Source organism: Amblyraja radiata, chromosome 9 (assembly GCF_010909765.2).
Source record: "Amblyraja radiata isolate CabotCenter1 chromosome 9, sAmbRad1.1.pri, whole genome shotgun sequence".
In the NCBI taxonomy this organism is placed as follows: domain Eukaryota; kingdom Metazoa; phylum Chordata; class Chondrichthyes; order Rajiformes; family Rajidae; genus Amblyraja; species Amblyraja radiata.
The window spans coordinates 65,966,174-65,978,495 of NC_045964.1; the positions used below are offsets into that span (position 1 = coordinate 65,966,174).

General features: G+C 44.3%; 1 protein-coding gene across 4 annotated transcripts in view; it reads left to right on the top strand.

The window, feature by feature from the left end:
* Positions 1-10,583, top strand: part of setd3 (SET domain containing 3, actin histidine methyltransferase) — a 120,962-nt gene extending 110,379 nt beyond the window's left edge. For 3 of the 4 annotated variants that reach the window (XM_033027682.1, XM_033027684.1, XM_033027683.1), the window contains exons 12-13: positions 6,907-7,067; positions 9,322-10,055. In XM_033027682.1, coding sequence (XP_032883573.1) covers positions 6,907-7,067; positions 9,322-9,774 — 614 coding nt within the window. In that variant the 3' untranslated portion in view covers positions 9,775-10,055. Of the gene's footprint in view, positions 1-6,906; positions 7,068-9,321; positions 10,056-10,158 lie in introns of those variants that run through there. The other variant, XR_004413153.1, reaches the window with a different exon arrangement.
* Positions 10,584-12,322: the final 1,739 nt, after the last annotated feature.

Sequence of the window (12,322 nt, forward strand, 5' to 3'; positions counted from 1 at the left end):
GCTTGTACTCTCTGGAGTTTAGAAGGATGAGAAGGGATCTTATTGAAACATATAAGATTATTAAAGGTTTGGACACGCTAGAGGCAGGAAACATGTTCCCGATGTTGGAGGAGTCCAGAACCAGGGGCCACAATTTAAGAATAAGGAGTAAGCCATTTAGAACAGAGACGAGGAAACACTATTTGTCACAGAGAGTTGTGAGTCTGTGGAATTCTCTGCCTCAGAGGGCGGTGGAGGCAGGTTCTCTGGATGCTTTCAAGAGAGAGCTAGATAGGGCTCTTAAAAATAGCGGAGTCGGGGGATATGGGGAGAAGGCAGGAACGGGGTACTGATTGGGGATGATCAGCCGTGATCACATTGAATGGTGGTGCTGGCTCGAAGGGCCGAATGGCCTACTCTTGCACCGATTGTCTATTGTTTATTGACTTGGGGTCTGAAGAAAGGTCCTGACTCAAATTATCCTTGTCCATTCCCTCAACGGATACTACCTGGCCCGCATTTAGTTTATCCTCAAGATTCCAGCGTCTGAAATTTCTTATGTTTTCATTTACTGATATTTATTTGTGAATGCTTGTTGTTTTGACCAGTCTCCTTTCCTGATTCATGACTGCAATGGTTAGCTGGAGGCACCTTGGTTGTGAGCAAGGATTTCACATCCGTCATATCTGTTGATCCATCTGGCGATATTTTCTAAGGGTGGCATTCAAAACAAATGTCGCAATGCAAAAGCTGCTCATCAGTGGGGCTATTACACACTGGTGAAAATGCACCACGCTTGCTGGAAATTAATGATCTTTACTGCAGCTTTGAGTGATAAATGGAGAGGTGGTGGGTTCTCCGTGGGTGTAGAAGGAGGACACTGACCCGAGTCACACATGACCTTTTCCCATGAAGTGCTTGATGAATAGAAATAGATTGAAGTGGATAACCAGTTCAAGGCTTTGAATTAGAACATGCATTGCCCAGCAAGATCCGTCCCAAAAATGTGTACAAGAATTATGCACGCATTTGGGCAGCACGGTGGTCGAGGTGTTACAGCCCTTACAGCGCCAGAGACCCGTGTTCGATCCCGACCGCGGGTAATGTCTATACGGAATTTGTACGTTCTCCCCGTGAGCGCGTGGGTTTTCGCCGAGATCTTCGGTTTCCTCCCACACTCCAAAGACGCACAGGTTTGTGGGTTAATTGGCTTGGTATAAATGTTAATCTAACAAAGCAATTAATGAGCGGGGATCGCTAGTCGGTATGAACTCGGTGGGCCGAAGGACCTGTTTCCATGCTGTATCTCTGAACTAAACCAGATTTGAGACCAGAAGTGTACTATCTAGTTTATTAGGATGGGGGCAAACAAAATGTTGTACATTTCCCTGTACTAAAATTATATTCTTTGAATTGTGTTTCCACCAGTGGGAGAACCTAGGACCAGAGGTCATAACCTCAGATGTAATTTTAGAAAAGAGATGTGGAGGAATTTTGTTAGTCAGGTAGTGGTGAATCTGTGGAATTCATTGCCACAGACGGCTGTGGAGGCAGTCTTTGGGTATTTTAAAGGCTCTGATTGACCGATTCTTGATTACTACGGGTGTCAGGGGTTATGGGGAGAAGGCAGGAGAATAGGGTTGAGAGGGAAAGATAGATCAGCCGTGATTGAATGGCAGAGTAGACTTGATGGGCCGAATGGCTTAATCCTACTCCTATAACGTATGAATTTAGGTATTATCAATATGGGGACTTGCTACAGGACTAACCTGCGCTGAAAAGGCACCTTTCAATCTGGAAAACCAGATGCTAGGACCACCAGTATTAACAAGACACTTGTTGGAAATCCATTCACTTGAACATAGTGAAGTGGACAAGGTGAACACCTGGGCGGCACAGTGGAGCAGCAGGTAGATTTGCTGCCTCACAATGCCAGGCTGGGTCAGAATGCACTTGGTGAGCTGAAGGGCCTGTTTCCCTGCTGGATCTTAAAACAAAACTAAACCTCCTGTAAACAGAGCTGGGGAATGCAGTTCCTCTCTCCAAACCCTCATCTCTCCCTCCAATACAGTCACTCCACAAATCCACTGGCTTCATATGAAGAAAGACTGGATAGACTCGGTTTGTACTCGCTAGAATTTAGAAGATTGAGGGGGGATCTTATAGAAACTTACAAAATTCTTAAGGGGTTGGACAGGCTAGATGCAGGAAGATTGTTCCCGATGTTGGGGAAGTCCAGAACAAGGGGTCACAGTTTAAGGATAAAGGGGAAATCTTTTAGGACCGAGATGAGGAAAACTTTTTTCACACAGAGAGTGGTGAATCTCTGGAATTCTCTCCCGCAGAAGGTAGTTGAGGCCAGTTCATTGGCTATATTTAAGAGGTAGTTAGATGTGGCCCTTGTGGCTAAAGGGATCAGGGGGTATGGAGAGAAGGCAGGTACAGGATACTGAGTTGGATGATCAGCCATGATCATATTGAATGGCGGTGCAGGCTCGAAGGGCCGAATGGCCTACTCCTGCATCTATTTTCTATGTTTCTATGTTTCCAATCTTTCGTTTCCCTCTCCCCTGACTCTCAGACTGAAGAATGGTCTCGACCCGAAACGTCACCTACTCCTTTTCTCCAGAGATGCTGTTTGACCCGCTGAGTTACTCCAGCATTTTGTGTCTATCCTCGGTTTAAACCAGCATCTGCAGTCCCTTACTACACACAAAAAAAGTGACCAGTTGGAGCTATGAGGAAGATCTGTAAAGATGTAGTTTTAGTTTAGTTTTGAGATGCAGTCTATGTTCTCGCTCTCTAAATGCTCCCATTCACTCATTGACCAGATAACCTTGTTTACAGCCTATCCCCATGGCCATCCTAGTTTTACCCTGTAAGAGATATTCCTCTTACAACACACCCCCCCAAAAAATTGCACGTTCCACAAGCTTTCACTCCTTTTAAGTTCTGATAAAGGGTCTCCAACCTGAAACATTCACTCTTTCCCTTCCCACAGTTGCAGCCTGACCTGCTGAGTGTTTCCAACATTATTTTATTTTTGTTCTACCTTATCACTGTTTGACCTGCATTGCTGAGAACTATATATTCTGCCCTCTGTCTCTTCCCCTTTTGCTTGCTATTGGAATAATTGTGCTTGTGCTCACTTCCTTTTGCTCTTCATCCATGTTTCTTCTTCAAAAGTAGTGTTCACCTTGAATCTGCGCTGCTCTGAGTTTGACTAATTGCTGATCACGAGGAACTTTGCCAATACCTTTTGTAAATCTGAGTGCTCCCCTGAGGTGCTGCTGCTTCAGAGAAGCTGAGCAGGTTAGCGAGACAGGATCTTTGCCTCCGGATGCACATTGCTTATGATTCATCTGTTTAGCCTCCTGAGCCTCTTCCAACATTCACCCAGATCTGGCAAATAGTCGTCTTCACTCCATTCATCGATTTTTTTGGTTTTGTTTCATTGCCGCTCTCGAGGCCTTCCACCAACAAACAGGACTTTTGGTCTGAGAAATCGCAATTAAATCATTGTTGGTAATTTAACCAGTTTCAGGTGTCCTTTCAGTGCAAAAAGTGCTTCTGATTTTCTGCCCTGTGTGCCTTGGTATGGTATGGTACCGAGGTACAGTGCAATTCATCTAGTATACAGTTCAGTACAAGTATCACACAGATACATCTTAGATAAGCATCTCCGATACAGATATAGTATAGCGGTGGTAGGGCGGCATGGTGGTGCAGCGGTAGTATTGCTGCCTCACAGCGCTTGAAGCACCAGAGATCAGGGTTCGATCCTTGTCTGTAAATTTAAATTTAAAATTTCTTTATTTATATAGCACATTTTTAGTCAACTTGCATTGACCCCAAAGTGCTTCACATAATTACATCCACACACACAGGCAAAGGTGGGTGAAGTGTCTTGCCCAAGGACACACACAGGCAAAGGTGGGTGAAGTGTCTTGCCCAAGGACACAACGACAGTATGCACTCCAAGCGGGATTCGAACCAGCTACCTTCCGGTTGCCAGCCGAACACTTAGCCCACTTAGCCCTTCTCCCCGTGACCTGGGTGGGTTTTCTCCAAGAACTTTGGTTTCCTCCCACACTCCAAAGACGTACAGGTTAAGCCCCTGTCCCACTTTCACGACCTAATTCACGATCTCTGCCGAGTTTGCCCTTGACTCATACTCGCAGCATGGTCGTCACGGGGTCGTAGGTAGGTCGTAGGTACTCGTGGTATCAAGTAGGTCGGGACGTTTTTTCTAGCACGATGAAAAATGTCCACAAGTAAAAAAGGTCGTCAATTAGGTCGTAAAAGTGGGACGGGGGCTTTAAGTGGCTTGGTATAAATGTAAAATTTGTTCTTAGTGTGTGTAGGATAGTGTTAAGGATAGTTTTAGTGTGCTGGGATCGCTGGTCGGTGTGGACTCGGTGGGCCGAAGGGCCTGTTTCCACATTATATCTCTATATAGCGCCTTGAGTATAAAGCGCCTTGAGTATTAGAAAGGCGCTATATAAATCCCATCCATTATCTCTAGACCAAATAAACAAAAATAAAATGAGTATAGTTTGAGACGGAATACTGAGTCACCAGTTTGGTGTCAGTTTCATGTCCCAGTTGTTGTAAGTGTAGGGTTCTTGGCCTGGCCATGAAGGCCCGTTGCCCTGATGTAGTATCAAGGCTATGACAAGTAGAAATATCTTGCCCGTGAAAGCTCTTTGTTGTTTTTAATTATCTCCATCAGATCACCCTTGAGCTAGTAAAACCCAAGGGCAGGTCAAGTGGGCCTGTCCTTGTAATCTCACCCTTCAAACACCGATTATCATCCCATGTGAAAGAAAGGGAAAACCAAGAAAATAACTTTGGAAATGGGAACATTGCTTATTGGAAGATTTTCTCATTTCCATGTCGCCGCACGACTTCAATTCAAACATTAGGAAAAGCGAAATTATCCCAAAGACGTGTGGCTTTGTCAATTAACTTGCCTCTGTAAATTGCCCCTAGTGTGTCGGAAGTGGATGAGAAAATGGATGGACCCGGTGAATTAAAGGGCATGTTTCCATATTGTATCTTTCAATCAGTCAATCGATCCATAGATTGGAGAGGCACAGCAGTGGAGTTGGTGCCTTGCAGCGCTGGAGACCCAGGTTCGATCCTGACTCCAGGTGCTGTCTGCACGGAGTTTGTACGTTCTCCCTGTGACCACGTGGGTATTTTCCAGTTGCTCCGGTTTTCTCCACACTCCAAAGACGTACACGTTTATAGGCTAATTTGCTTTGGTAAAATTGTAAATTGTCCCTAGCGTGTCGGATAGTGCTATGGTATGGAGTGAGTGCTGGTCGGCGTGGACTCGGTGGGCCGAAGGACCTGTTTCCGCGAATGTCTAACCCGATTCCTAGTTGGAGAATGGGAATATAGATAATGGAGCTTAGGAGTTAGGAGGAAAAAAAGCACACGTGCTCAACCAATATCACAGATGGATGACAGGTGCAGACCAAGAAATCAAGTTACCTGAAGTTGTTGAATTCAATAAAGACACAAAGTGCTGGAATAGCTCAGCCGGTCAGGCAGGAAGACATGTGCACGGGACATATCAGGTAGGGACCCTTCTTTAGTCTAAATGAGGGTCCCAACCTGAAACGTATTTCAGAGATGCCGCATACCTGTTGAATTACTCCAGCACTTTGTATCTTCTTTGTAAACCAGCATCTACAGTTCCTCCTGTCTACAATGTAGAGTTTAATATCAGGTCTAGAAGGGTGCAGAAATGCCGAAATGCAAGATGAGGTGCTGTTCCTCAACTCTGTGCCTGGCCTCAATGTAACAAATGAAGCAGTACGTATGAAATACAGCCCTTTTTTCTGCCCCGGCCTTTGTAACGTAAGATAGATCGTTAATCAATCAATACGTGGAGATTAATTGTATTTTTTTCAAAAATTAAAAGCAGTTGCTGATCCTTAGTGCTTTTATTTCCTGATTACTTCATGCTGGAGGAGCTGATCTCAAGTAAAGTGTGTTGCACTTGACCTTTGGAGAAGTAGACCCCTTCAATACTCTGTCTCTTTCACTGCTGTCATTTAGTCTTTTGGTTAGGTTTCATCATTGCTAATTAACTGAGACAAAGATTGCAAAGTCCTTATTTGTTAAGTTGATAAGTTGAAAGATTGTTGAGTTGAAGCACCTTTGAATTGTGATTACTGTTGGAATTACTTATGCCAACTTTTCAAGTCCAATTAACGGTAATGTCCTCGTCAGGTTTGCAACGTTCGTAAGGTTGAAAAGTGACTTGTTAAAGTTCAGCTTGACTTTAATGAATAGGAGGTAACTCTAATATTAGTTTTCTCAACTGATCAGTCGGTACGACAATGGGCGGCGCAGTAGCTCAGCTGGTCGAGATCGGGGTTCGATCCTGACCTCGGCTGCTGTCCGTGTGGAGTTTTCTCTTCTCCCCGTGACCACGCGGGTTTCCTCTGGTCCCACATCCCAAAGACGTGCGGGTTTGCGGGTTAATTGGCCCGCTGTAAATTGCCCCTAGTGTGTAGGGGGTGGATGGGTAAGTGGGATATGTAGAGCTAGTGCGAAGAAGTGATCGATGGTGAGTGTGCACTCGATGGGTCCAAGGGTCTGTTTCCATGCTGTATCCCCCAACTAAAAAAAACAAATAAGGAGAAATGTGCAGTCAGCAAAGGTACATCCAATTATATATATCCACTTGCACAAACCTCAGAAAAGAGTGTGTGCCTGGTCCTTTGTTGCATACTGGTTGACGAATGCAAAAGGTGCAAGAAGTGATGACAAACCATGGGGCGAAGGCAAGGATGTTATGGTTTTCTTGTTCAAAATGTAATCAATTCAAGTTATCCCAATGATAAAATGGGCCTTGGGGTATTTGATCCATCATAGTTTGTATACTCTTAATTATGACTTCTTTAATTTCAGATGAATTGAAAGGACATCTTGTTCGAGAACATGTCATCGATAAGATCTTTACCTTGGGAAACTCTGATTTCCCTGTGAGCTGGGATAATGAAATTAAACTGTGGACCTTTCTTGAAACCAGGGCTGCACTCCTGTTAAAAACATATAAAACTACGACCGAGGTAAGTTCTGTGAAAATCTGAATGAAATTTGTAAGTGATGAGATAAGTCCGTGAGTGATGGGAGTAGAATTAGGCCATTCGGCCCATCAAATCTACTCCGCCATTCAATTCCGGCTGATCTATCTCTCCCTCCTAACCCCATTCTCCTGCCTTCTCCCCAAAACCCCTGACTCCCATACTAATCAACAATCTATCTATCTCTGCCTTAGAAATATCCATTGATTTGGCCTCCAGAACCTTCTGTGGCCATGATGGGCATAATGATTGTCTTTGCCTTGCATATACAATTGGAAGCTCAGTGTACATTTGGCGGGTTATGTTTGACAGTGCATGTAAAGATTATCTCCATTGACAATTGCATTTGATAACACCAGACTACAATGGGACCCCTGAAGTGCCGAACAAGGCCATTCAGTCCACAGAGCCCAGCAAAGTCTGTGAAAGAGCTATCCGGTTACTCCACTTGCCACGCAAGTTTGTGCCTTCAGTATTTAATGGTCTCTCTCAAAAGTAGTGGTTGATGCTGTTTCCAATTATTCCTATTATCCTATGACCTAGAAAGCCATTTAGCCCATCAAATCTAAGCCATCTCTAAGAACATCAAGCCCATCCTCCCAAACCCTCCCATTGCCTTCTCCTTGCCACATGCATCTCCTGCCGATTCCCCCCCAGCTCGTACCCAAAGGAGAATTTACAATAAATAATAAAAAATGAACGGCAGATGTTGGTCTATACCAAAGATGGACACAAAATACCAAAGTAACTCAGAGGGTTGGGCAGCATCTCTGGAGCAAATTGATAGGTGACGTTTTGATGCGCTGTGTTACTCCAACATTTTGTGTCTGGCTTTGGGGAATTTCCAATGGTCATTCAAACTGTCACAATGTCCTTGGGAACTGTGAAGAAACTGGAGGAAAGCCGCATGTGCAATCTCTGGAGAGAAGGAATATGTGCAATCTCCATGCACACAGCACCCATGGCCTCGTGGTACAGCAACACTAACCACTGCACCACTACTTAGTTGCCTTTCTCTGCCAGTTGGCATCAGTGCATGTCTCTATCAAGGCCCTAAGATGTGGATTTGCCACTTAGCTTCTCTATGCCATTCCTCCTTCATAATGTTCCTTCAAGCTTACCTCCTCGGCCAAGTTGCTAATGTCACTCTTTTTTTTAACTTTTTGGGAGTATTTGGCCCGTGGGCACATTTTATTTCATATTTTCCCATGTCATGGAATTTAGCCCATCGAGCCCCTTCAGTCCCATTCAGTGCTTCATAGGCCAGTCCTACTTGGGCGACTCTTTAGGCGACTGCCAGGGACTAGTTTTAAAGGAATTAATCTACAACACCTGGCGACAACCTACGACAGCACCTATGATAACACCAACGTCAACCTACAACAGCCAACGACAACAAAAATTGTCGCCACTGTTGAAAATTTGCTGCAGGCACCTGTAGTCGCTTAAAAAATCGCCTAAGTGGGACAGGCCCATTAATTTCTTCAGTTCCATTCCCAAACTTATTTCCCTGTAACCTATTCTCTGTCTCTTTCTCATGCCTGATAGATATTGCCCTGATCCAACCTAGTGCATTGAAGGGAATGTTCAGTGGTTAATAAACGTGAAAAACGGTCACTACTTCAGTGTGTGGGTGGAGGTGGGAATACACACAGCCACAGTGAGAATATGCACACTCCACAAAACCCTGCAAGGAGGTCAGAACTAAACCCAGATCCCTCGAGCTCAGACTCAGCTGCACTTCCTGCCGCATCATAGTGCTGCTTTTTAAAAAAAAATTCAGATTAAATGCAGATTATTATCCAACCAGTTCTTGATTGCAACCGCACTGTTAAATAAGGGCATCGACATTTTTCAAGTGTATCCAGGTAAATAAAAGTCCTACACCCTATCGGTATGAACATTGACTTCCCTAACTTCAAATAGCCCTTGCTTTCCCTCTCTCTCCATCCCCTCCCCTTCACAGTTCTCCCACCAGTCTTACTGTCTCCGACTACATTCTATCTCTGTCCCGCCCATTCCCCTGGCATCAGTCTGAAGAAGGGTCTCGACCCAAAACGTCACCCATTCCTTCTCTCCAGAGATGCTGCCTGTCCCGCTGAGTTACTCCAGCATTTTGTGTGTCTATCTCCTAAATAAAAGTCTAAATCTTTTCGAAGGAAAATGACGTAGTTCCATTGCAATAATTGCCTTTGTACTCTTCCTCCTCCTCTTCCCTTTTATGCTCCTGGGATGTCAGGACGATAAGTCATTGCTGGAAAAGCCGGAGCTGTCGTACCATAGTAAGATGGCTATCCAGCTCCGTACGGCCGAGAAGGAGATCTTGGAGAAAGCGGTGCAGAGCGCGGCCATGAAACGAGAGCACTTTACGGAACTCCAGGACGAGAATGCCCCGCTTCCCAAGTACGAGGAGAGTAACATAGCCATGCTGGAGAACACTATAACAGACTCAAAAATCCCACTGGTCCTGAGAAATTTAAACAGTGACGACGAAGGAGATCACGAGTTGAAGCTCACAGAGGTTTTGGATGACGGGATTGTGGGCGGTCTGGGGATAATGAACGGCGAGAGCACTTTTCCCAACCACACCGATCCCAAAAGCCAAGAGAACGGCAAACAAGAAGACGACACCAAAGAGAATGGAGATGCCAAAGAGACTACTGCAGACAGGATTGAATGTAGTGAAAGTTGAAATTGAAAGACAATCACAATACAAGAGTCCAGTCATTGCTAGTGTGAGGTGCAGATGGGAACTCTGAACATTACACTTGCTGACAGTGCAGCATATTTGATCATGTCTTTTTAAGGTGAGACGAGTTGGAGCCAAAATGGTCTTGTCACAAGAATGTACTTCCTGGTAAAATAATAGTTCATTTAAAAGGGTGTAGGAAAGAACTGCAGATGCTGGTTTAAACTGGAGATAGACACAAGTGCTGGAGTAACTCAGCAGGACAGGCAGCATCTCTGTAGAGAAGGAATAGATGACGTTTCGGGTCGAGACCCTTCTTCAGACTGTCAGACAGATCAGTCTGAAGAAGGGTCTCGACCCGAAATGTCACCCATTCCTCCTCTCCAGAGCCTGTCCAGCTGAGTTACTCTTGCAGTTTGTGTCTTTCTTGGTTCATTTAAAAGAGGTGGTCCTAAAATAGCTTCCAACCAATGTTCGTTCGCCTCATCTCAACCTTGCGTGCAGAATGGAGGGAGAGTTTGTATCGGTTCAAGTACGATTTCAGCATCAAAAGTCAATGATTTCAGATTTGTTTTTAACGAGGCATTTTTAGAGCAAAAAAAAGCTCTGACAATTGAAAAGCAATAGAGAAAATCTCTTGGCGAAGTAAGGCCTTTAAATTTAATGCCACATGCATGCTGTTTGGAGCACATGGTGATTTAATGCAGAAACAAAGAACTGCTAATGCTGGTTAATACACAAAAGGCCATAAAGTGCTGGAGCAATTCAGCTGAGCAGGCAGCACCACTGGAGAACATAGATAGGTGAAGTTGCAGGTCAGGACCCTTCTTCAGACTGGACGTTTCTGGTCAAGATCCTTCTAGACTGCTGAAGGGTCACGACCCAAAACGTCACCTGGAGATACAGTCTGACTTTCTGAGTTACTCCAGCAATTTGTGCCCTTTTGGTGATTTAATGTAATGCTTTTGAACAAAATATTCATTTTCTGTTTCTACATTTATAAGAATTCAGTTGGAGTACAAACAATTATATGCACTCCAACCCATCCACTGTGATCACAGCCCTTTGTCTAATGTTATAATCAGATGGTTGCTATTTCTAGTTTCTTTCTCCTATTGGTGAAAAGTATTTCAACGGTGAATGATTAACCAACTTGTGTACCAGGGAGTGAATGTCATGGTTCCATATGGCTTCTTGGAGCATCGTGTCTGCTTGAGGCATATTGTAATCATTAAACATCACCACAAGATGAAGGCTGACATAGAATTCTGCATTATGACTTGCAGGGAAGTTCATCATTCTGACTGGGCAAACTGAAGCCATTTATAACCACAGCTTAGAAACTTGGGAATCCTTCAAAACTCTAGAGCCTTTGATAATGTTGATGGGTTCATGCATTTGGCATCAATGCCATCTGCAAACACTTAAAGAAAATCTAGGCTAATATTTACTGTTCTGGTCTCTGACAGTTTAAACTGGTGTGGCCCTTAGTTCCCATGAGTAAGTTGGTGCCATGTGTTTGAACCCCCCAACTAGAGATATATCGTGTCCACACAAGACTGGGAGCAGCTGGTCACCAGGTGCTACCGCATTCCACGTGAGTAGGGATTTTGTGCGGGCTGAGGTTTAATGGCCTTCAAAAATTGGAGACCCAGTACAGCCATAGGACACTTGCCCACATCTTTCAGTCGCACTTTTACCCCTAAGTGTTTGGTCATGTAACCCCCATATTTTAACCAAAGCTGTATATTTTGTTTTTAGTCTATATTGGTTACTCTACTCATTTTTACTGTTTCATCCGCCATGCTTATATGGGTTAATGAACTCCGGTGACTACTGTAGAGGGGGGAAAATAAATCCTCTCTCCTGATATGTTACAAAGAGAGCAAAGTTTGCATTGAATGTAGTTATAACACTGATTCTTAAAGTAAATGTTTAGAATTTCACCCTTGCAGATTTGATAATTTGACATTTTATTTCTGCTCTCAACTTCACCACTCCTTTGCCTCCAATAGTGTTTAGATTAGAGTCCGTGCAAACCAGCGATCCCCGCATACTAACACTATCTTCCACACACACACCCACACACACACTCGGGACAATTTTACATTTATACCAAGGCAATTAATTTACGCACCTCTGCGACTTTGGAGTGTGGGCGGAAACTGAAGATCTCGGAGAAAACCCACATGGTCATGGGGAGCACGTGCAAACTCCAGACAGACAGCACTCGTAGTCGGGGTCGAACCCGGGTCTCTGACGCTGAAAGCACTGTGAGGAGGCAATCCGCACCACCGTGCCGCCACTTAACAAGGAAATCTGTTCATTTAAATTGCCATCAACTGGTGCTTAGCAGAGTCTGATACCCACTTTGTGTTGTAGTGTCGTTTGCAATTGAAATTCAGATTCTGGTAATGTAATGGACAAATTGCCTTTGGGCGTATTAAACAATGAAGTACCGAGACGCTGCTTTAAGCACCAACTATTGCCATCAAAGTAATGTCCATTGCTAACATTGCAAGCTGCGTAGTTGAAATTGGGAACTGGGTGG